This window comes from Saimiri boliviensis, chromosome 9 (assembly GCF_048565385.1).
Source record: "Saimiri boliviensis isolate mSaiBol1 chromosome 9, mSaiBol1.pri, whole genome shotgun sequence".
Taxonomy (NCBI): Eukaryota; Metazoa; Chordata; class Mammalia; order Primates; family Cebidae; genus Saimiri; species Saimiri boliviensis.
The window spans coordinates 63,251,270-63,274,616 of record NC_133457.1 but is presented as its reverse complement, the minus strand read 5'-3'; the positions used below and the strand labels follow the sequence as shown (position 1 = coordinate 63,274,616).

Here is a 23,347-nt window from a genome sequence, read left to right as displayed (position 1 = left end):
CCTGCCGGGGCGAACGCCTGGAGAGCCGTTCCGGGCCCTGGACCCGGCGCCCCCAGCTCCCTCGCGCCTCCACCCCGCCCCGGGCCAGCCTCTGGGCCCCCTCCCCGGACTCGGAAAATCTCAGCCCGCGGCTCCCTGGGTGGGACTGTCCGCAGGACCCTGGGCGTTTCCAGGCTTGTCCCAGATCTGGCCCGGGGTCGTGGGGGGTGGAGGGGCGGCATGGGTCTGAAGACTTCCCTCCGCCTCGCGGACTCCCTTGTCCTGGTCGTGAAAGTCTGGTCCGGTCCCGGTTGGACGGAGGGGCGGAGGAGGAAGGAAACAGCATCCAAGAACGACCAAATTCTCCTTGCCTCATCCGGGCGGCCCCAGAGGCTCCCCAAAGCCCTGACGTGCCTGGACCGCGTACGGCCGCGGGGATGTGGCGGGGTGGGGCGAAGAGGTGTCCAAGGTTAGCCGTGGTCTGGCTGTGCAGCCTTAACTGCCCAGCGCAGAAATAGCAATGCTCAGGCTGGGAGAAGCAGCCTGATCCCATCATCTGCGACCCTCCAGGGGGCATAGGGCCAGGTCTCAGCCGGAGCTGCCTGCTCCATCCTTTGTCCAGTGGAGCTTTGTTTCCTCCGATATGAGCCAGCTCTTTGCCCTTTCGCTGTTTCTCCAGCAGCGGGGGGATCCTGGGCTCCCGAACACAGGTCTGGAGGCCTTCTGGGAGAGGGGAGTTTGGGACGGGTAACTTTGACTGGGCGTGAGTTTGCTCCAGGCCAGGGACGCACCCACTCTTGGCGGGGGCTTGCCCTCCTCCCCCTCCAGGTCACTTGCCAGCTCCGCAAACCCTGCTCCTTTCATGCCAGTCACTGCTTTACTGCATATCCCTTTCTTTTCTAGTACCCTTGGGGTTGGAGACTTTAGTGGCCACCACCTATCCATCTGAACTGTTCATGGACATAATAGATGAGAAAGAGAAGGGCAGAGCCCTCCAGCCTTCTGCTGGAGTCCCCTGGAATTTCAGGAGACTTAGAGATGTTCCCATCAGTCAGCCTCCAGCCTATCATGTTTTCCAGTTGGCCCAGACCTGGTCCTTCTGGCCCAGAGAGACCTTGCTCTGTGCCCAGAGCTGGTGCCTTCATACCAATAGCCTAGACTCCTTAAAACTACCTTTTAAGAGCCACGGAGCCCCTGCCCCTTCCAGTGCTCCCTCATCTTTCTTCAGGCCAGAAGTGTCTTTAGTGTGCCTGCCAGACTAGCAAGACGGGAGGCTGGGCAGCTCAGATGACATAGTGGAGACCTCTGCTTTTCCTCTGATGTAGCGTCGTTCCTCAGCTCCTGCTGGAACAGGCTTCATCCTCGGTGTCTGTGCCTCTGTCAGTTTCTCTCCTGAGGCAGCCCTGATATCTTTTCCATGGAGGAAGACACACAGAGGCTCAATCAGGACCTCTCAGTCCTGTGGTCTGGGGTTGGCTGCCCTGGCCCACCCCATTTGAGACTAGCCTCCCAAATGTCTCAGTCCTGCCTTTCCCGAAGGGTTGACATAAACACTGTGACCTCAAGCTAGTTTCCCTGAGGGTCCTGCCACTTCTAGCTGATCACCCAAAATTACCTACCTTAACTGCCTTCTGTCCACACTGCAAACCAAACGGGGAAATAAGAATGTGTCAAGGGGAATCGTTGGTGGGAGGGGGTGGTTACTGTGCCGGGTGCTGTTCCAAGTCGTCTACACTTGCATCGGAGAGTCTGTATCCATTTCACAGCGTGGGTGCCCCAGCACTGTGCGTGCTGCAGGCCCACTCTCTCTGGCTTGGGGCTCCATACTCTCTGGAAGGAGCCCAGAGGGGCTCCTTCTGTTGGCCCGGGGAGATATGGGGCTCACCTAGATATGAGATGCCCCTTCTGTCCTCCCCCCAGATGCATGCAGAGGTAGTAGAGTTTACTGGCATAAATTCTGAAAGCAAAGTACCTGAATTCAAGTCTTGGCTTTCTCATCTCAGATGAATTCCTTGACTTCTTTGTGTGTCAGTTTCCTCACCTGTAAAGTGGGGGATAATACCATCTACCTCATAGGGTTGCTATGAAGATTAAATGAGGTAATATATACATGGCATTTAGAACAGTGCCTGATACCCAGTGAGTGCTGTGTGCCTGCGGGAGGCCCCCTCCCCTCTATGCCCTATGAGCTGCTGTCTTAGTTCTTTGGGAGATGATAGGCCATCATAAGATAGTTCCTAGTCAGGGAAAATAGGGTCAGAACTAGATCCAAGATCCGCCGAGCTCCTTCTAAGCCCTCTGAAGCCCTCAGATGCTACAGCCTCCATCCTCCTTCCCTCACTTTACTTCCTCCACTCTTTTTATACTGGTTGTGCCTGGACTGGCTTCTCCAGCAGGTCCCCCTGATGTGCCCAAAAGGACATCACCTTCCAGGGCCCTCCCCTCACTGAACACACACCCCCAAACACTAACTTTTCCTATGCCCAATCCCTTTTGCCCCCTGCAAGACTTGCCATTTGTAAAAATAGAAAATAGAGGGTCCTCATCTTGGCCCCAGGAGACCTGGGCTCCAGTCCTAGCTTTGCTTCTATTTACCCTGGGCCTGAGAATCATCCATGGGATAGCAATACATGTTTCACAGAGGGTGTGGGGAACATAAACACCAATGGGCATAGGAGTTCTAGGCTGCCGCAAAAAACAGTCCGCCAAGAGATGATTCCAGAGCATCTTAGTAAGTTGGGGTGGCCAGCTTCTCACCCACCTATGTTCAAAAGCTGTCTGTCCCTGGGCTTCCAGGCCCGTGCTACACAGGCACACACGGAACTATGTCAGTCTTAACTTTTTGTGCCATAGACCACTTTGGCAGTCAGGTGAAGCCTGTAGACCCCTTCTATGATCACGATTTTATTTATTTTTGACACAGAGTCTCCCTCTGTCTCCCAGGCCAGAGTGTAATTCACGCCATGTCTGCTCACTGCAACCTCCACCACCTGGGTTCAATCGATTGTCTTTCCTCAGCCTCTCAAGTAGCTGGGATTACAGGCACCGCCTACCACACCCAGCTAATTTTTGTACTTTTAGCAGAGAGGATTTCTCCATGTTGGCCAGGCTGGTCTCAAATTCCTGACCTTAAGTGATCTGCTCGCCTTGACCTCCTAGAATGCTGGGATTACAGGCGTGAGCCACTGCGCCCAGCCAGGAGCATGTTTTTAAAAGCAGAAAATAAAATACCTAAGAATTCAAAGGAAGCCAGTTATTTTGAGATGTGATTCTATCCACAGGTTCTTGAGGGGTCTTTGGTCTAGTTAAGAACTCCTGCGCAGTTTCTCCATAACACAGGCTTCCCTTGCACTCTGCTTCCCTCTCCAAAGAATAGCTTTTCTGTGTTCATATTTCAGCTAATCTACCTTGCCCATCTCCTGACTCACCTTGTTCATGATTTATTCTCTCTGATATGACCTTAGGCAGGTTACTCTGCGCTTCGGTTTATTGTTATTACTGCTGTGCTTGTCTGAGCCAATACTAGCTTTGCCAGTGACTCACCGTCAATGCTGGTGACTGGAGCTGCAGTGAAGCGAACTGGGGGGAGCTATTCAGAGGCCAGGAGTGAAAGAGTGAGTCAGGCCTCTGGGTGGTGTCCTGAGCTTGGCACACAGTAGGGACTCAATAAATAATTGCTGGATGAATGAAAGGGACGTTGTGATGTACATGAAAGGATCCACTGTTCCGAGCATATTGGCAGCGAAGTTTTGTGCTAAGTTACAGTCGTTCTCATGTATTCATGAAAGCCAGCCTGGGTTAATGGGCTCGTTTTAAGATCAGCATTTTTTCAAGAATTCCGTTTGCATACGGCACCTTGGGGATTATCACTTAGGTGGTCAAACCGAGACAAGGAAACAGGCCCGCCTGAGGGTCACAAATGAGGCAACCTCAAGCTGAGTCTCAATGAATTAGTTGGGCAATCGAAGTAAAAATACTTGGAGGACTGGGTTTCTGGCCCAGGCTCCGTTCCCGTTCCCGCCTGGCCTCGCACCACTCAGATCCCTGCTAGACTGCCGCCCACTGGGATTCCCGTCAGTTCTGTCTCCCCAGACTCGGCCCTTCGGTCCTGCGCCAGCCTGCGAGGTGGCGTTAGAATTCGCCGCTCGGGCTCCCTGGTCAGACTCCGCCCATGCTGCCTGCCGGGCCCTGGCCCTGCCCCCGTGCCGCCTCCAAAGTCGAGGGCCCGCCCCTCCCTGCCTGGACACGCCCCTTCAGTGCGGGATCCTCCCAGGCTTCCCTCTTGGGCCCTGGCCCCGCCCCCGGGCTGCTTCCTGGGTGTGGCTTTACCCCCACGTCGCCTCTGGAGCAGAGGCTCCCGGCCTGAGCTCCGCCCCTGGGCCAGGCCCCTCCCTCGCCCCGCCTTGGCTCTGGCCCCGCCCCCAGCCCGCTTTTTGGTCTCTGGCCTTCGACACAGATTTGCTTCCTGGGTTATGGATTTGTCCCCACTCCGCCTCCATAGGACCTGGCATCTCCTCGGCCCAGCCTCCTGGGTTCTGGATCCTCCCCCATCCCCACCCACGCCTCGACGCAGCTCTCGCCCTACCTCCAGGGGCACTGGTCCCACCCCTCTTGGATGGCCCAGCCTTTTACGGTCTGACTCCGCCTTCCTTAGCCCTGATTTTCTTCTCGTTCCGCCTCCTGTGTTCTGATTCCCCCCATACCCCTCACTTCGCCTCGGTTCGGGGGGCATAGGTCCTGCCCCTTGAGGACTAGCTCCCCACTAGAGTCTGACTCCACCCCTCTACAGATTTCCCTTTCGTCCCGCCCCTCCAGAGTGGGCCCCTCCTCTCGAACTCTAGCTCCTCCCTGCCATTCCTGAACTCCGCCCCTGCTCCCCAGCAGGGCGACAGTTCCGCCCCCTGGACCGGAGCAGTGGGTGCTGTGAGCATAAAACACTGGAAGCGGCGCTGTCCCGGACCCGGCTCTGCGCAGGCAGGGGCACGGGCTGGGGAGCGCCATGCAGTGCCTGGGGATCCGGAGCCGGAGCCGGAGCCGCTCCAGGGAGCTCTACCTGCAGGAGCAGAGCCTCAAGGTGGCGGTGCTCAATGGACAGAGGCTGGGTAAGGGGCGCAGAACACTTCGAGATCGGGGAATGGAAAGGCAGCTGGGGCAGGACGCCCACCACTTGTTCCTTCGCTCGGGGCCATTTGCCTTGGAGCCTTTAATTGGACGTGTTTAGTACTTCTGTGAGTGTGTGACTCACTGTGGGGCAGTGTTTGCAGGGGTGAGTACTAGGGTGATTAGTTACCCCTTTTCATGATTTAATTGAGCTCCTCCAAAGCTCTCCATCCCTTGTCACCCGATGCGCTCCTGTTTACAAATTTCTGAGGCCCCCGGGTATGTGGCCTGGTGTGTTACAGGTATGACTGTGTAACCACTGAGGCGATCTGCAAGAGTTTGTGCTCCAGTATGATCCTGTGCAAAAGTGTGCCTGTATGTGATGGGTGTGACAGTGGTGATCTAGTATGGGACCCAGTGCCGGCTGAGTAGTTCTGTCACGCCTGTGGTCTGCGGTGGGGCCGCTGTGCAGTGTGTAATGATGATGATAGTGTGTAATGTTGTGAAACCCAAGTGCGTGACGTTGTGGCACTGAGTGTGACTGACCGATGTGACAGTGGGTGGCCCAGGGTGATGGAGGAGTTCTGTCATTCCATCATGGTGTGTGTATTATATGGATTTTCTGATGTTCTGACTCTGTGGCAGTGTGTCCCTGCATGGTGGCTGCGTGAAGTTTCATAGTGCTGACCCTGTGGGTAGGCTACCTGCTTCTGAGTCCTGACTCCACCATGCAGCTTCCTTGAGCCTCAGTTTCCGCTTCTGTAAAATGGGAATAATGACAGTGCCTTCCTCGGTTATTGAGAGAATTAAGTACATGTGCTAAGAACATTATCTTATTTAAACATTAACTACTATTACGGAAGCCTCTATCATCATCATCATCATGTTCTGGCACTATATGTCGTGTGGCTATGCATGACTAAGTGTGACACTGTGCAGCTCCCTGCGACAGTGTGTAATTTTGACAGCAACAACCCTTACTCTTCTTAACCCAGTGCTGACGGGGGAACAAAAGCAGAGAGAGGTATTGTGTCACTGTGTGTGGCTCATTATCTCTTTGAGGTTGTGTGTGTGGTGGTCTAGGCTGTGACTGTGTATTTGTGTGGCCATATCTGTGTAGCTGTGTATTGCTCTGGGTCCCAGGCGCAGTGTGTCTTCAGTATGCATCACCCTAGGTATAGGGACAGGACTCCTGGCACCTCCCTCGGCTTCCCATTAGCACCTGCAGCACCCTGTGTGCCTCAGCACACGACCATCTCACTGTGCACAGCTAGCCTGGGAAGGCTGCAAGTCAACCCAGGCTGAGCTCAAAGGCCCCTCACCGCCACCCTCCCAGAGGAGGAGAAGCTATTAGGTTCGTGCAAAAGTTATCTCAGTTTTTGCTATTGAAAGTAATAGCAAAAAACACAATTACTTTTGCACCTACCTAATACTATGACTGGATTGAGTGGGGTTGGGTGAGGAGGTGCCACAGGCTTTCTGGGTGCTAAGGGAACAAGGGTGCTGGAGCAGGCAGTCTAGAAGCTTCAGAAACAGAAGGGCCCCAACTGAAGCTAAGAGATAAGGGCACCTGCCCAGGTTTCCTGGTGGTCCAGAAGGCTGTGGCTGTCACCTTTCTGGAATTATCACCCTGGAACTGATATCCACCTTCTAGAAGGCATTGCTGGCAGCTGGGGGTTTATCTCTGCCTGACCATAGACGGGGCCACAGCCTGGCTCCAGGACAGGATGAGCATGTCATCTCTTCATGGTGTTTTCCAGAACAGGAGGGTGGGGCTCAACTCTACTTCCTGGCTCCCAACCCCATCCCCATCCGTGCTTTTGGCAGTGGCTTGCCCTGATGTGTGCCCAGCTTATTCGGCAGGTGCTGACAGAGGGTGAGGGGATGTCCTTCTCAGCTTTAGAGGGACATCAGCCTTAGAAGGGATAGTGGAATTCCCCAGCGGAGGCCAGAGGTGGCCCTGTCCTCTGGCAGCCTGGGAACTCCCTGCCCCTCCTCTGGTCCCGGGGCCCTCAGACATAGCCAGTAGTTGGAAATATTCTGTTGGAGCCCCTTCTTTTCTGCTGGGACTCCCCTTAGGCTAAGAAGGAGCTGTTCACACTAAGGCAGAACAGCTCTTCAAACAGGCGGACAGATCTGGGGTGAAGGTGGGGAAGGCCACATCAGACTGTCACCCCCCGAGGAGGCCCGGGGATGCCTCCCCCTTGCTGTTCTTAGCCCAGTGCTGATGGGGGAACAAAAGCAGAGAGAGGGAAGGGAGTTACGGAAAGCCACAGGATGTGGATGTTAGCACTGGCCTCTGTCCTGCCTGGAAGCAGAAGACTGGGGAGGGTTAGAGAGTGTGTGAGTGATTGAAGCCTGGGGAAGGGTCCAGAGGGTTCTGCAGGCCCTGAAGATATGGTGGGGGCAGGCTCGCTGGGGGAGGGGCATGGATAAAATGGGAGACGCCATCTGCTGTTGGGGATCTGGGCTCAGAACAGAAAAGGCCTATGGCTTTGTGAGGCCTTCCCCGCATGGACGTGGGCCCAAGCCCCTCAGACTAGACCCTGGAAGTCCCTGAGGCTGCCGCCCTGCTGGAGCAGCAGGACAGATATTGCTGATGGCCCACACCGTTCTGGGGAGAGAAGTGAAGCGGCTGATTGGCTCTCCATAGAGCTGGCTGCTGGTCTATATCCGTGGCTAGGGTGATACACCCATTATGATACACCCATTATATACACATGCCCTTATAGATGTTTCTATAAGTACACCCATGGGTTACTAAGGGTGGAGTTGTCAACTCTGTCAGTTGGCAGGACCTGCTGGATGGTGAAGGCTCTGGCGTCCTTTTGATGCCTCCTGTCTGAGGGCATCACATCTTTGGGAGCCCACGCCTCTGAGAGCAGCAAGAGCGGGGCCGGACTGGGGCAAGCAACCAGGTTCCTCTCTGGGCTCTGGGCCAGGACCTGCTGAGCTTCTGAAAGGGATGTACCGTGCCGTAAAGCTGCTGTATCCTGAGGGGCCCCAGACCCTGGGAACTCTGGGGCTGGTGCAGCCAGGGACAGGGCCATCCCAGCAGGCCAAACATAGGCTACAGTGGACTCACCTGTCTCTTCTTGGAGCAAGGATCAGAGATCCACTCATGTGGGCTCAAGTCAGAGGTGGGAGTGACAGCAAGGGTGAGGGTGGCAGAGATGGGCACAAGGGTCCCACAGCAACCACAGGGTTGACACCAAGAACCCCAACTACAATGATCTCAGGGCCTGCACAGATTTAGACACCATCTCATTGAACCTAGAACTTCCCTCTGAGATGGCCGCTGTGACTATCTCCATTTCATACACAGGAAGCGGAGGCCCAGCAACATGAAGTCCCTCACCCAGGTCACACAGCTGGTCGGGAAGGGCACGGGAACCTGGGCATAGATGATTCTGGAGCTATTGGAGTTGGGATGTTGTTTGGCTCCATGACACTCTGGGGTCTGTTTCCGTCTGTGTTTGTCCCCTTTTTGTTTTCTTGCTTTGCCTAATCTTTTGATCCCAGCTTCCTTCACTTCACTCTGACCCCTAAGTGTGACCAGGACGGGCTCACCTAATCTTTCAAAACCATCTTTCAGAACACTTCTTAGGGGCCTGGTCCTCTAGGAACCAGGGGTTCTTGAATTAGCGGCCTGCCTTTTGTTCATTCAGCTGTGGGCGACAGTAGGCATGGTCTGGGTGGGCAGGCAGCCTATTTGCATGGTCACCTTAGCTGGCAATCAGGGATGACTTTCTGGAGGAGGGTGGGCTCTGGGAGCGGGTTGGAGCTTGGGTGGAGGAGGGAAGGAGTAAACAGAGCTGAGGATGAGGCTGGTGAAAAGTAGGCATTGAGAGGGTCCAGAGGTGGGCACTGCCACTGTGGGGTCTAGGGCAAGGGAAACTAGTGGAGAAGGTGGCATCTTACCGGCGTTGATCCCCAGGCCTGCAGGATGACAAGGATCTGCAGGCCCTGCTGAAGGGCAGCCAGCTGCTGAAGGTGAAGTCCAGCTCATGGCGGAGAGAGCGCTTCTACAAGTTGCAGGAGGACTGCAAAACCATCTGGCAGGAGTCCCGCAAGGTCATGCGGACCCCAGAGTCCCAGCTGTGTGAGTACCCTGGTGTCACAGGGGAGGGGGCAGAGTGCAGAATCTGGCCAGGGCCGGGCAAGTGTGGACGTCGGTCACAGATCAAAACCACAGATGGGGAAACTGAGGCTGGCCTGGTGGGGCATAGCTCATTTATACAACCAGGGCTAGCAATGGGGAAACTGAGGTTGGCTGTGGTCGGGGAGCGGAGCCAGTTAAATTACCTGTTGGGAAATCGAAGCCTAGTCTGGGTTGGAGAGGGCAGACATGGAACAAGGACCACAGCTTTTGAGGGATGGGAACATTTAACCATGACCACAGAGGACGGCCAGGCTCAGAAGCAGGGACGGAGCTGGACGGCATTGCCTGGACTCATAGGCCTCCACCCACACATTTGTAAGAAGGAGGGAAATTGGGCGGATTGGGACTCCAGGTGTGGTGAAGGCAAAAGCCAGGCCCAAGGTCCAGGCAGATAAGGTACTTCCAGGTTTGAGTGGCCAGGGTGGGAGGTGGGGCTGCAGGAGGCAGCTCCTCCCTGGGACTGGAGCCACAGGAGGGGTGTTAGGGCAGAGCAGGACTGGGACACGCAGAGGCTGCTGTTGGGGAGCCCTCGTGTGTCTGAGGGCTTTCTGGAAGCTTCTAAAAAGGCCGAGGAACCCAAGTTCTCAGGCCACAAATGGAGAGAGCCTTCTGCAAGGCCTCCGGGAGAAGGAGGTTCTGCTCACTTCTGCCCTTTAAGGGAGAGAATTCCTTAAAGATCCTGTAAAATGAGATGTCTTCCTCTGCACCTTTACTTGGTGGGGACACTTTAGACCAATGCTGTGCAGCGGAACAGGGACGGAGATGCTGTGTATGTGGACTGTCCAGCAGGGAGCCGCCAGCCACTTGTCACTGTTGAGACCCTGAAATGTGGCTAGTGTGACTGCTGAACTGAACTCTTTTTTTTTTTAAGGAGGAAGGCAGGCAGGCAGGCTGAATTGAATTCTTTTTTTTTTTTTTTTGAGACGAAATTTCGCTCTTGTCACCCAGGCTGGAGTGCAATGGCGCGATCTCGGCTCACCGCAACCTCCGCCTCCTGGGTTCAAGCAATTCTCCTGCCTCAGCCTCCTGAGTAGCTGGGACGACAGGCACTCACCACCTTGCCCAGCTAATTTTTGTATTTTTAGTAGAAACGGGGTTTCACCATGTTGACCAGGATGGTCTCGATCTCTTGACCTCGTGATATACCTGCCTCGGCCTCCCAAAGTGCTGGGATTACAGGCTTGAGCCACCGCCGGGCCCCCTGAATTGAATTCTTAATCTTAATTGTAACTAATTTATATTTAAATGGCCCCAGGTGGTTAGTGGTTACCGAATTGGCCAGCGTGTGAAGATGACTGCAGCTTGGGTTTCACACAGTTGGGACTCCTGGAGACCCCTTGTCCATTGTCCAGCCCTTGGCTGGGGTGGGGTGGGGAGACAGGGACAGGTCTATGAGTGAGACTGGACATGGGTGATGAGGGAAGGTAGGAGGAGGGAGGATCCCCTACCAAGGGTGCCCCAGGAGGGTACCTTTCACCCAGGAAGGGTCTGCCAGGCCTCAGGCCACTGGACAGGACCCTGAGAAGGTATGGTCTGCCAGCCTGTGACCTGTGCAAGGGCGGAAGGAAGTCAGGACAGGAGCAGGGTCAGGGGCAGAGAGCCGGCTGGGTCCTTGGGGCTATGAGCTGTGGAAGGTTTGTGAGCAGGGCAGGGCAGGGTTCGAGCGGTCGGGGCTCTAGGGCATTCTGAGAACACCATGGAGCCCCAGCTCCGCCTGCTGCCACACAGTACAGGAGTGACCGCCTGACTTCTCTCTGTCTGTGGCGCCAAACGGGCTCCTTCATGGGCCTCTTGTCCTGGTGCAGGGTTTCCTGTTAGATGCTGGTGGGCGGGGCACAGTGAGAATGCAGATCTTACACTCCGAGCCCTGGGGATTCCTGGGAGCCCACCTAGCTACCCATACGTGTGCATGGCTCCCAGTGCGCGCCTAGCTCTTGGGAAGCGTGAGGGGGAGACAGAGGAGTGGGAGACCCAGGCCTTCCCTGCAGGAACGTTTGGGCTGATGAGAGGAGGCCTTTGTGCTGGACAGCTTTGACCAGGTGGGCAGGAGGCCCAGTGTGAGCCGAGGTGCAGGGTGAGGAGGAGGCTGAGGGGCTGCAGGGGCCGGGTGCGGGGTGAGGAGCCAGGTGTGCGCAGGTGCGGAGCAAGGCCTTAGGGCCTTTCTGCCATCCGGACCCCTGCGATGCTGAGCGGGGTACCTCGTGCTGAGCCTGCCTTGTTGGCTGCCTCCCTTCTCTGGGTGAGCAGTGAGACCCTTGTCTTCAATTGCTCTTACCCTCCGGGAAACAGAGGCCAGGTGAGGGAGGCCTGGAATAGCCTCCCCTTCTGCCCTGTTTTTTTTTTTTTTTTTGGCTCTGCTTCCTGCTTTTTAAGACTCCCCCAATCCTGCCACTACTACCCACCCGCATAACTCTGGTTCCCAGAGGCCAAGGTGTTATCAGCAGTGAAGGCATCTGGACTTTCTCTCTGGTGCAGGTGAGGGTGCTGGCCTTGGGGGGTTCCATAGCTCAGGCTTCCTGTTTTTATTCCTGACCCGGGCAGCTGCAGCTGTACCCTGTGTGGGGCCGTGTGGGTCACCAGGGGCTGCAGGCAGGGGATTAAGCAGTGCTGTCCTCTGTCTTCCAGATGGCCCTGGGCTCACGTGTCCCACTCTGGCCCAGGCTGGCACATGCCACACATGCATATGGGCCCTGCAGGTTGCTAGGAGGCCCCTGAGCACTCAGGGTGGGTGGGCACAGGGAGGGACAGGTGGACTTGAGCTAGAACCATCCAGGAGCCAGAACAGATGGATGAGGATGGGCAGGAGAGGGTGTGATGGGGTGGAGCCTGGTCCTGCTCCTGGGAGCCACAGCATGAGCCTGGCTAGAGGCACTGGCTCCTGGGCAGGCCACGGAGGGCACATTGGAAGCGATAGGTGGGGCCTGGTATCTTCCTGAAGCTTGAAAGGCTGGGCTGTGAGGGGAGGGCCCTCCCCTTGGCTCCTAAGGGCAGAATGATGTCATCTCTCAGAGCCCTGCAGGGTACCCTCCCGTTTGCCTCTTGGGGCTGGGGGAGGCAGAAGCTTCTTGTACCCGCTGCCAAGGGGCTCCCTGAAGTCAGGACACACACAGCTGCACACAGGGCAGGACCCTGTCTCCCTTTCAGGCAGGGCTTCTCCCTCTGTCTTTGGCCCTCTGCCCATAGACCCCAGGGCCGGGGCTAACTCAGGGTGGTCACAGTCTCTTGAATGTTTGGAAGGGGGTCCTGGTGGCTCTGTGGCTTTGTGGGGGCAGGACAGACCCAAAGTTCAGTGCCGTCAGAGGGTTTGTGGCCTTCCCCGTTATGGGCCCCACACTCCAGAGTGATCTCCGTACCTCTCGAGCCCTGCCCTGCCCCAGTCCTCTCCCTGGGCCCCTGCACCCCCCATCACCAAGACAGCGGGCCTGGGGTCCCAGGTGCCCTTTCCACCCTAAAATCTGTCTGTCTTTCACTCTCTGTCTCTCCCTGTGTCTCATGCTCTGCCTCCCCCAGTTTCTGTCTTCCTCTCCCCTGTTTGTCCCCCACTGTCTGACCTCCTGCTCCTCTCCTGTCCATCTGGACTCAAGGCCTGAGCTCCGGCCCTGGCTCTGTCTCCCAGCTGTGCCCCTCTCCACAGTGGCCTTGGCCATGTCGGGGTCAGGGATTGACCTCACAGCATTCCCTCCCTCTCTCCCCCGTCCCGCCCTCGCAGTCTCCATCGAGGACATTCAGGAGGTGCGAATGGGGCACCGCACAGAGGGTCTGGAGAAGTTCGCCCGTGACGTGCCCGAGGACCGCTGCTTCTCCATCGTCTTCAAGGACCAGCGCAATACGCTAGACCTCATCGCCCCGTCACCAGCGGACGCCCAGCACTGGGTGCTGGGGCTGCGCAAGATCATCCACCACTCGGGCTCCATGGACCAGCGGCAGAAGCTTCAGCAGTATCCTTCTGGTGGCAGCGGGTCCAGGCCTGGCTTGTGGTTAGCCCAGGGCAACCTGGGTAGGAAAGTGGTTTAGTTACTTTGGGTTGCCATAACAAAATACCATAAACTGGGTGGTTTAAACAACAGAAATTAATTTTCTCATGGTTTGGAGGCTGAAAGTCCAAGGTCAGGGTGCCAGTGTGGTCGGAGCCTGCTGAGGGCTGTCTCCTTTGCTGACTGTCTTCTTGCTGTGTCCTCACATGGTGGGGGAACACAGAGAGAGAGCAGTTTCTCCGTCGTCTCTTCTTGTAAGGGTGCTAATCCAATGGGGAGGGCCTCACCCTCCTGAACTCATGTAAACCAAATTATCTTCCAAAGCCTCGCCTCCAGATAGCATCACATTGGGTGTTAGGGCTTCAACATATAAATTTTGGCGGGTTGTCGAGGGGTATGCAATTCAGTGGAGAAGCGGGGAAGGTACATGAAGCCCTCTTTGGTCTAGTCTGACCCTAGTGCCAACAGCTGTGTTGTTCCCTGATACACCCTGCATCCCCCTCTGTCCCCAGCATGGAGTTGGGAGTCTGGGGAGCCTGACAGAGCAGTCTGCTGCAATGGGAGACCAGTCTTGGGATTTTAATCATTTTTTTTTATTCCTCTATCCCCCCGCCCCCGCCTTAATCATGTTTTCTGGAGTTACTACACGATTTCCTCTGGGAGTTGGGAGGCCATGGTGCCTTCCTGTGCCATTCTTTGGGGAGTGATCAGGTACCCCAAGTCTGGTGTGTAGGCCAGCCTGTGGGCTTAAAACAGATTAACTTCAACCTTTAGTTACACAGTGCCACCCTGGCATGTGATTCAACGTGGTCAGGCTTCTGGCATGGACGGATTAGGGTGGAGCCAGCTCTCTCCATTTTTTATGGCAGCTTTATTGAGGTATAATTCACATACCCTATGATTACCCCATTTAAAGTGTGGAACCAGCCGGGCGTGGTGGCTCAAGCCTGTAATCCCAGCACTTTGGGAGGCCGAGGCGGGTGGATCACGAGGTCGAGAGATCGAGACCATCCTGGTCAATATGGTGAAACCCCGTCTCTACTAAAAATACAAAAAATTAGCTGGGCATGGTGGCACGTGCCTGTAATCCCAGCTACTCAGGAGGCTGAGGCAGGAGAATTGCTTGAACCCAGGAGGCGGAGGTTGCGGTGAGCCGAGATCGCGCCATTGCACTCCAGCCTGGGTAACAAGAGCGAAACTCCGTCTCAAAAAAAAAAAATAAATAAAGTGTGGAACCTGATTGAGGGCTTTTTAGTATATTCAGAGTTGCGCAGCTGTCACCACAATCAATTTTCGTGCATTTCCGTCACCCCAGAAAGAAACCCTGCACCCCTGGCAGTCACTCCCCACCTCCCCTCGACCCCCAGCCCCAACCGTCTGCTTGTCTACACTTCCTGCCTTTATACCTTTGCCTGCCCTGGGCATGTCGCAGAAACGGAATCACGGAGTCTTTTGTGACTGGCTTCTTTCACTTAGCATGATGTTTGCGTGTTCATTCATGTCGCAGCTGTCAGTACTTCATTCCTTCTAATTGTCTAGTCATATTCTGCTGTATGGATAGACCACGTTTTATTTATCGCCTCACCAGGTGGTGGACATTTAGATTGCTTCTGCTTTTGGGCTTTGATGAAGAATGCTGGTATTAACCTTCCTGTGTAAGTTTTGGTGTGTTTATGTGTCTTCATTTCTCTTGGAGTAGAACTGCTGGGTCACATGGTAACTATGTTTAACCTTTTGAGAAACTGCCAAACCGTTTTCCCACCAGGCTACACCAATTTACACTCCCACCAGCAGTCAATGACTGTTTCCGTTTTCTATGTCCTTGATATGACATCTGTCCTTTTGATTATGGATACCCTTGTGGGTATGAAGTGGTGTTTTATTGTGATTTTGATTTGCACTTCCCTAATGATTCATGATATTGAGCATTTTTTTCATGTACATTTATGTATCTTCTTTGGAGAAATATCTATTCAGGTCCTTTGCCCATTTTTGGATCATTTGTCTTTTTATTATTGAGTTGTTAAGAGCTCTTTATATATTCTAGATACAAGTCTTTTATGAGATTTATGCTTGCAAATAATTTGTCCATTCTGTGGGGTGTCTCTTTCTTGATGGGTCTTTTTTTAGGCTAGAAAAGTGAAACAGTGAGAGTGAGGAAGGAACAAAGAAATCTGGAGCCAACTGTGAACGATTAGTTGTAAACATCCTGCACTCAGACCAGCCTCTTGATATTCTTTGAAGCACAAAAGTTTTTTATTTTGATGAAGCATAATTCATATACTTTGTTAATGTTGTTTTTTAGCATCATATCTAGGAAGGCTTTGGCTAATCCAAAGGGCTGGGGTTCCAGCAGTGAGCCCTGCACCTGGCCTGAATTCTCAGTTTTAGTCTGTGGTCTGTATGTCTGTTCACCACTACCACCATGTTTTGGTTTCTGTAAGTTTGTAGTAAGTTTTGAAATCAGGAAGTGTGAGTTCTCCAAATTTGTTTGTTCTTTTGTTTTTTGTTTTTTCCAATATCGCTTTAGCTATTCTGGGTCCCTAAAATTTCTATATGAATTTTAGGATTAGCTTGTTAGTTTCTGCAAAGATGCCAGCAGAATTTTGATGGGGATTGTACTGGATGTGGAGATCAATTTGGAGCATATTTCCAGTTTAATAATGGCAAGTTTCTGATCCATGAGCATGTAACATCTTTCCATTTATTTATATCTTCTTTTTTTTCAACAGTGCCTTATGGTTTTCCAGGTTTTATACCTAAACGATTTCTTTAAAAGCATTTTATTCACTTTGTTGCTACTGTAAATGGAATTTTTTTTTTTTTTTTTTTTTTTTTTGAGACAGAGTTTCCCTCTTGTTACCCAGGCTGGAGTGCAATGGCGCGATCTCGGCTCACCGCAACCTCCGCCTCCTGGGTTCAGGCAATTCTCCTGCCTCAGCCTCCTGAGTGGGTGGGATTACAGGCACGCGCCACCATGCCCAGCTAATTTTTTGTATTTTTTTTTTTAGTAGAGACGGGGTTTCACCATGTTGACCAGGACGGTCTCGATCTCTCGACCTCGTGATCCACCCGCCTCGGCCTCCCAAAGTGCTGGGATTACAGGCTTGAGCCACCGCGCCCGGCCGGAATTGTTTTCTTAATTTCACTTTCAAATTTTTCATTGCTGGTGTATATCCACTCCTTAGGGGACACATTTGGAGCCCTGTTAATTTCCTTTTCTGTGTTTTTGAGCACTTGGAAGACTTTTAAGTGTTGCTTCTCAATGCCACATCTGCCTTATTGTGAGCTTTTTAAAAAGCCCAGTTCTGTGGCATTTTTGTCATAGCCACGCCTTTGGCAGAGTGTTGACCTTGGACAATCTCATGCCCTCTGCAGAGTCCTGCTGCCCAGACCTTAAGATCAAAAAGCCATTCCACCTGCTGATTAGCCTTCAGCACACGAATCTTGTGCTTGGCTGGACCATTCTGAACTTGATTTTTTTCACCTGGCTTTCTGTCGTGATGATTCTTTTCCACTTATTTTTTTTTTTTTTTTTTTTTTTTGAGACGGAGTTTCGCTCTTGTTACCCAGGCTGGAGTGCAATGGCGCGATCTCGGCTCACCGCAACCTCCGCCTCCTGGGTTCAGGCAATTCTCCTGCCTCAGCCTCCTGAGTAGCTGGGATTACAGGCACGTGCCACCATGCCCAGCTAATTTTTTGCACTTTTAGTAGAGACGGGGTTTCACCATGTTGACCAGGATGGTCTCGATCTCTCGACCTCGTGATCCACCCGCCTCGGCCTCCCAAAGTGCTGGGATTACAGGCTTGAGCCACCGCGCCCGGCCACCTTCTTTTCCACTTATATATCAAATTTGGAAAACATATATACGTTAGAATGAAGTTATAAAACTCCACCTCTTCCAGAAGCTTCGATATTTGCATTTTCCTTCTAATATTTTTTCTGTAATTTATTTGTGTGTTTTTTTGAGACAGGGTCTCGCTCTCTTGCCCAGGCTGGAGTGTAGTGGCATGATTACCGCTCACTGCAGCCTCAAACAATCCTCCCTCCTCAGTCTCCCAAGTACCTGGGACTACAGGTGCATGCTACTATGCCTGGCTAATTTTTGTATTTTTTGTAGAGATGGGGTTTTGCCACATTGCCCAGACTTGTCTCAAACTCCTGAGCTCAAGCGATCCACCTGCCTCAGCCTCTGAAAGTACTAGAACTAGAGGCGTGAGCCACCGAGCCCAGCCTTTTGGCATTTTAATTTGCCTAATGATGCATCTGCCAAAAATAGTGGAAGTCATACATTCGTAGTCATTGTCTATGTAACATATCATAATTATTTCCATAAACAGCTTTAATGACTATATAATGTTCCACTGAGTGTATGCACTATAAATTAGTGATCTGTTTCTTTTTTTTTTTTTGAGATGGAGTCTCGCTCTGTCACCAGGCTGGAGTGCAGTGACGTGATCTCAGCCCACTGCAATCTCCGACTCCCTGGTTAAGTGATTTTCCTGCCTCATCCTCCCTAGTAGCTAGGATTACAGGTGCACGCCACCATGCCCAGCTAATTTTTGTATTTTTAGTAGAGACAGGGTTTCACCATGTTGGCCAGGATGGTCTCGGATCTCCTGACCTCATGATTCACCTGCCTCAACCTCCCAAAGTGTTAGGATTGCAGGCGTGAGCCATGCTGCATGGCTGATCCATGTCTTCAGTGTTGGATATTTATTATTTTATATTATATGTTGGAAACCAGCCCCGGTGGCCCACATCAGTAATCTCAGCACTTGGGAGGCCAAAGCAGAGGATTGCTTGGGCCTAGGACTTTGAGACTAGCCACCTGGGCAACATAGGGAGACCCTGTCTCTACCAAAAAAAAAAAAGCCAGGCGTGGTGATATGGTGCACACCTGTAGTGGGAGAATCACTTGAGCCTCAGAGGTCAAGGCTGCAATGAGCTGTGATTGTGCCATTGCACTCCAACCTGGAGGACCGAGTGAGATCTCACCATAAAACAAAAAAGAGAGAGAAAGGATATCACTTATCCTGAGGTGACAGACTATGGGGGATCTGTTTGCTTGTTTACTTTTCTGCATTTTCTAAATTGTCTACAGTGGACCCTTTTTTAGCAAGAAAAGAACTGTTTTTAAAAATTTGAAAGGTTTGGCTGGGCGCAGTGGCTCACACCTGTAATTCCAGCACTCTGGGAGGCTGAGTTTGGTGGATCACCTGAGGTCAGGAGTTCGAGACCAGCCTGGCCAACATGGTGAAATACCATCTCTAATAAAAATACAAAAAATTAGCTGGGCGTGGTGGCGGGCATCTGTGATCCCAGCTACTCAGGAGCTGAGACAGGAGAATCACTTGAACCCAGGAGGCAGAGGTTGGAGTGAGCTGAGATCACACCAGTGCACTCCAGCCTGAGCGACAGTGCCAGGCTCCGTCTCAAAAAATAAAATAAAATAAAATAAAAAAATCAAAAGATTTAAAAAAACAGCAAATAGGAAAAACCCCTTAATGGGATGTAACGTTTTCCTCTGAAGAGGCCACTGAAACATGGATGTGTCAGCCGGGCGCGGTGGCTCAAGCCTGTAATCCCAGCACTTTGGGAGGCCGAGGCGGGTGGATCACGAGGTCAAGAGATCGAGACCATCCTGGTCAACCTGGTGAAACCCCGTCTCTACTAAAGATACAAAAAATTAGATGGCCATGGTGGCGTGTGCCTGTAATCCCAGCTACTCAGGAGGCTGAGGCAGGAGAATTGCTTGAACCCAGGAGGCGGAGGTTGCGGTGAGCCGTGATCGCGCCATTGCACTCCAGCCTGGGTAACAAGAGTGGAACTCCGTCTCAAAAAAAAAAAAAAAAAGAAAGAAAGAAACATGGATGTGTCGTAGGTCAGGCTGCAGGGAGCTGTGGCTATAGGTAGCTTCAGATAGAACCATCTGTGGCTCTGGCTGCAACCTTGGCGGGTTCCAGGATTCCTGGGTTCTTTCCTTACTTCTTGCCCAGTTGGATTCACTCCTGCTTGCGAAAAGCTGACAAAAACAAGGACAACAAGATGAGCTTCAAGGAGCTGCAGAACTTCCTGAAGGAGCTCAACATCCAGGTGGACGACAGCTATGCCCGGAAGATCTTCATGGTGAGGCAGGAGTGGGGGCGGGGGCTGCCTGCCCATGGGACCCTTGCTGGCCCCAGGCCTGCTCTGAGCCCAGCCGACTGTCTTGGCTCTGCAGGAGTGTGACCGCTCCCAGACAGACTCCCTGGAGGACGAGGAGATCGAGGCCTTCTACAAGATGCTGACCCAGCGGGCGGAGATCGACTGCACTTTCGCAGAGGCCTCGGGCTCAGGGGAGACTCTGTCGGTGGATCAGTTAGTGGCGTTCCTGAGGCACCAGCAGCGGGAGGAGGCGGCGGGGCCGGAGCTGGCTCTCTCCCTCATTGAGCGCTATGAGCCCAGCAAGACTGGTGAGAGCAGTTGTGGGGCGGCCCGCACTGGGCCTGGGCCGGGAGACCCCTGGGGAGACTGCAGACAGAAAGGAGGGAGCGGGGGAAGGGGCTCAGCCAGCCCCGGCCCCTGCTCAGCCCTTGCCTGTCCCATGACAGCCAGCAGATGAGAGACATGACCCCGGCATCCCCGCCCTTCTCTGGTTCTCTTTACCTCTTGGCACCTCCTTCAGGGGGCTTTGAGGACCCTTCTTCAGGAAACGAGAGAGGCAGCTGAAAAGCAGATGTCATTCCTGTTTCCTTTTCTGTGCTCATTCTGGGCCCAGCTTTGAGATATACCAGAGCAGAGAAGACGGGGCCCTGCTCTGGAGCTCCAGTCTGGGGGTACGAAAGAGGGGGAGATGACACTGTCCTCAGGGGCCTTAGAGTGTGCAGACAGGGGAGGAGGGGGAGACAGGGCCCCACTCTGGAGTAGCCACAGTCGGGTCTTGAGCCGCAGACTTACCCTAATTCCAAGAGCTCTGGAAGACTGGCTCAGACCAGGCAGGCGAGCGGGGTCAGAGGGCTCCTCCGTCCAGATAGGTGGGCACCCAGGAGGGCCTGCTGGAGGCTGGCTCTGACTGGCAGTGGCCTCTTCCCTCCCAGCCAAGGCCCAGCGGCAGATGACCAAGGACGGCTTCCTCATGTACCTACTATCAGCCGACGGCAGCGCCTTCAGCCTGGCACACCGCCATGTCTACCAGGACATGGGCCAGCCGCTCAGCCACTACCTGGTGTCCTCTTCGCACAACACCTACCTGCTAGAGGACCAGCTCACCGGGCCCAGCAGCACTGAGGCCTACATCCGGTGCTGCCCAGGGAAGCCTTGGGGCGGGAGTCTGGGTGGACCCAGGACGGGACCTGGAGGGTCCTAGCCGCCACCCTCCCCATAGGGCACTGTGCAAAGGCTGCCGCTGCCTGGAACTGGACTGCTGGGACGGGCCCAACCAGGAGCCCATCATCTACCACGGCTACACTTTCACTTCCAAGATCCTCTTCTGCGACGTGCTCAGGGCCATCCGGGACTACGCCTTCAAGGTGGGCGCGCCACTCACTGGCGAGGAGTGGGCTGCTAGGGGTGGCCAGCCCTCCTAATGTGCCCTTGGGCCTCCAGGCGTCCCCCTACCCCGTCATCCTGTCCCTGGAGAACCACTGCACCCTGGAGCAGCAGCGCGTGATGGCCCGGCACCTGCACGGCATCCTGGGCCCCATGCTGCTGAACCGACCGCTGGATGGGGTCACCAACAGCCTGCCCTCCCCCGAGGTGTGTGGTGGGGAAGGGGGCGCCCGGGGGGAGGGCAGGGAGCCTGGCCAAGAGGACAGGTATGTCTTGACCAGTTGCCCCTCCACCCCTAGCAACTGAAGGGGAAGATCCTGCTGAAGGGGAAGAAGCTGGGGGGCCTCCTGCCCCCTGGTGGGGAGGGTGGCCCTGAGGCCCCTGTGGTGTCAGACGAAGATGAGGCTGCCGAGATGGAGGATGAGGCAGTGAGGAGCCGCGTGCAGCACAAGCCCAAGGTTGGAGGGGGAGCTGTGGGGCGGGGCAGCCAGGCCTCCCCGCTCCCCTGGGAGGTCTGCCTTGACTCAGTTCTCTGTGCCTGCCACTCAGACCCTCTGCCCCACTCTCTCTGTCTGTCTCCCTCTGTCTCTCTGTACCTGGGTTTCTGGCTTTCTCAGTGCCTATCCTGCCCCAACCTCTGAATCTAACCCGGGCCTCCCCATGGCCCCCAGGAGGACAAGCTCAGGCTAGCGCAGGAGCTCTCTGACATGGTCATTTACTGCAAGAGCGTCCACTTTGGGAGCTTCTCCAGTCCTGGCACCCCTGGGCAGGCCTTCTACGAGATGGCATCCTTCTCTGAGAACCGTGCCCTTCGACTGCTCCAAGAATCAGGTGAGGCCTGGCCTCATCCCCTTCCCTGCTCTGCCAGAGAACTGGCAGGGCAGGGCTCGGCCTCACCAGGAGGCCACCACTGCCAACTGAGCCACAGCTCCCCTCAGGAAACAGCTTCGTCCGCCACAACGTGGGGCACCTGAGCAGAATCTACCCGGCCGGATGGAGGACAGACTCCTCCAACTACAGTCCCGTGGACATGTGGAACGGGGGCTGCCAAATCGGTATGGGCCGGCGGGGCTGGAGGAGGCTGGGAGGAGGGTTTCAGTCCCGAGGCCTGGAGCCTCGAAGGCCATGCAGTGGAGCTCTGAGGACCAAGCATGGTCAAGTGCAGGGCCTTGTGGAGCTGCTACCATTAGTCTGGAAATACCTGCCCACCAGCAAGTGAGTGTCTGAAACCTCATTAGCACACGAGCCCTTTGAGTTCTGACACCAGAAAGGGAAGGGGTGGTTAGCGTGATGGGTCACTGAGGGTGGCAGGAGGGCAGCAGGCATTGGCGTGATTTATCTCACTGTGACCCTAGGCCTCAGTGTTCCTGAGCAGGCTGTGCTCTAGGGCTGCAGGGCCAGCCCACAGCCTGCAACTGCTCTGTCCTGCCTGCAGTGGCCCTGAACTTCCAGACACCTGGGCCGGAGATGGATGTGTACCAGGGCCGTTTCCAGGACAACGGGGCCTGTGGGTACGTGCTGAAGCCCGCCTTTCTGCGAGACCCCAACACCACCTTCAACCCCCGCGCCCTGGCTCAGGGGCCCTGGTGGGCTCGGAAGCGGCTCAACATCAGGGTACGCCGGACCCAGGAGGGACAAGTGCCCATGGGCCCCCTTCCCCTCACCGTGGCTCCTGAACTGTCCATGGTCCCCTGCCTTTCCTCAGGTCATCTCGGGGCAGCAACTGCCAAAAGTCAACAAGAATAAGAATTCAATCGTGGACCCCAAGGTGACGGTGGAGATCCACGGCGTGAGCCGGGACGTGGCCAGCCGCCAGACGGCTGTCATCACCAACAATGGTAGGTGCCGGCCCAGGTCGGGCCGCTGGGGCTGCTGTCCATGCTGTTGATATGGTGCCTGTCCTCTCCTAGGTTTCAACCCATGGTGGGACACGGAGTTTGCATTTGAGGTAGTTGTGCCTGACCTTGCCCTCGTCCGCTTCGTAGTGGAGGATTACGACGCCTCCTCCAAGAACGACTTCATTGGCCAGAGTACCATCCCCTTGAACAGCCTCAAGCAAGGTGAGTGTCAAGAGGAGGGGACGGGCAGGTGGTGGAAAGCAGGGCCTGGCATCTCTTGGGCTAGGGCTGGCTGTCCCTTGAAGCATCCCCCAGAGTGACCAGACCTTGGTGTTCCCTCCTGCCTGTCCACCCGCCAGGTTACCGCCATGTCCACCTCTTGTCTAAGAATGGGGACCAGCATCCATCAGCTACCCTCTTTGTGAAGATCTCCCTCCAGGACTAGACTGGGGGAAGCCACTGGGGTCCACACGAGGGCCAGGGCTGGCTGTTCCCAGCCTCTTGCTCAGAGCTAGGCCCCCAAACTGCCTTCAGCTCTAACGTAGTGTCTGCTGCTGCCTCCTTGGGGACTGGAGCTGTCCTTCATTCCGTTAGGGACAACATTGCAGCCTTCCCACCCTCCGGCTGGCTCATGGTCCAGGGTTTTTATAAAAATCACGATGAGATTAAGCCTTGTGGTCTCTTTACCTGGATGCCAGAAAATCCCCTGTAAAGTGTACGTGTCTGTGGCCCCCATGTTGAGTGCTGGAGCCCCAGCACCTCA

The 23,347-nt window shown here is 54.6% G+C and overlaps 1 protein-coding gene across 8 annotated transcripts in view; it reads left to right on the top strand.

The window, feature by feature from the left end:
- PLCD1 (phospholipase C delta 1) overlaps positions 1-23,253 on the top strand; it is a 57,320-nt gene extending 34,067 nt beyond the window's left edge. For 6 of the 8 annotated variants that reach the window (XM_010341502.3, XM_074406039.1, XM_074406038.1 and 3 more), the window contains 14 exons: positions 9,017-9,181; positions 12,951-13,179; positions 19,216-19,345; positions 19,440-19,671; positions 20,296-20,497; positions 20,583-20,727; positions 20,804-20,953; positions 21,046-21,204; positions 21,418-21,577; positions 21,685-21,801; positions 22,182-22,360; positions 22,452-22,584; positions 22,657-22,806; positions 22,944-23,253. In XM_010341502.3, the coding sequence (XP_010339804.1) occupies positions 9,157-9,181; positions 12,951-13,179; positions 19,216-19,345; positions 19,440-19,671; positions 20,296-20,497; positions 20,583-20,727; positions 20,804-20,953; positions 21,046-21,204; positions 21,418-21,577; positions 21,685-21,801; positions 22,182-22,360; positions 22,452-22,584; positions 22,657-22,806; positions 22,944-23,029 (2,097 nt within the window). In that variant the 5' untranslated portion in view covers positions 9,017-9,156 and the 3' untranslated portion in view covers positions 23,030-23,253. Of the gene's footprint in view, positions 1-18; positions 5,082-9,016; positions 9,182-12,950; positions 13,180-19,215; positions 19,346-19,439; positions 19,672-20,295; positions 20,498-20,582; positions 20,728-20,803; positions 20,954-21,045; positions 21,205-21,417; positions 21,578-21,684; positions 21,802-22,181; positions 22,361-22,451; positions 22,585-22,656; positions 22,807-22,943 lie in introns of those variants that run through there. The other 2 variants (XM_003930904.4, XR_012519264.1) reach the window with 2 other exon arrangements.
- Positions 23,254-23,347: the final 94 nt, after the last annotated feature.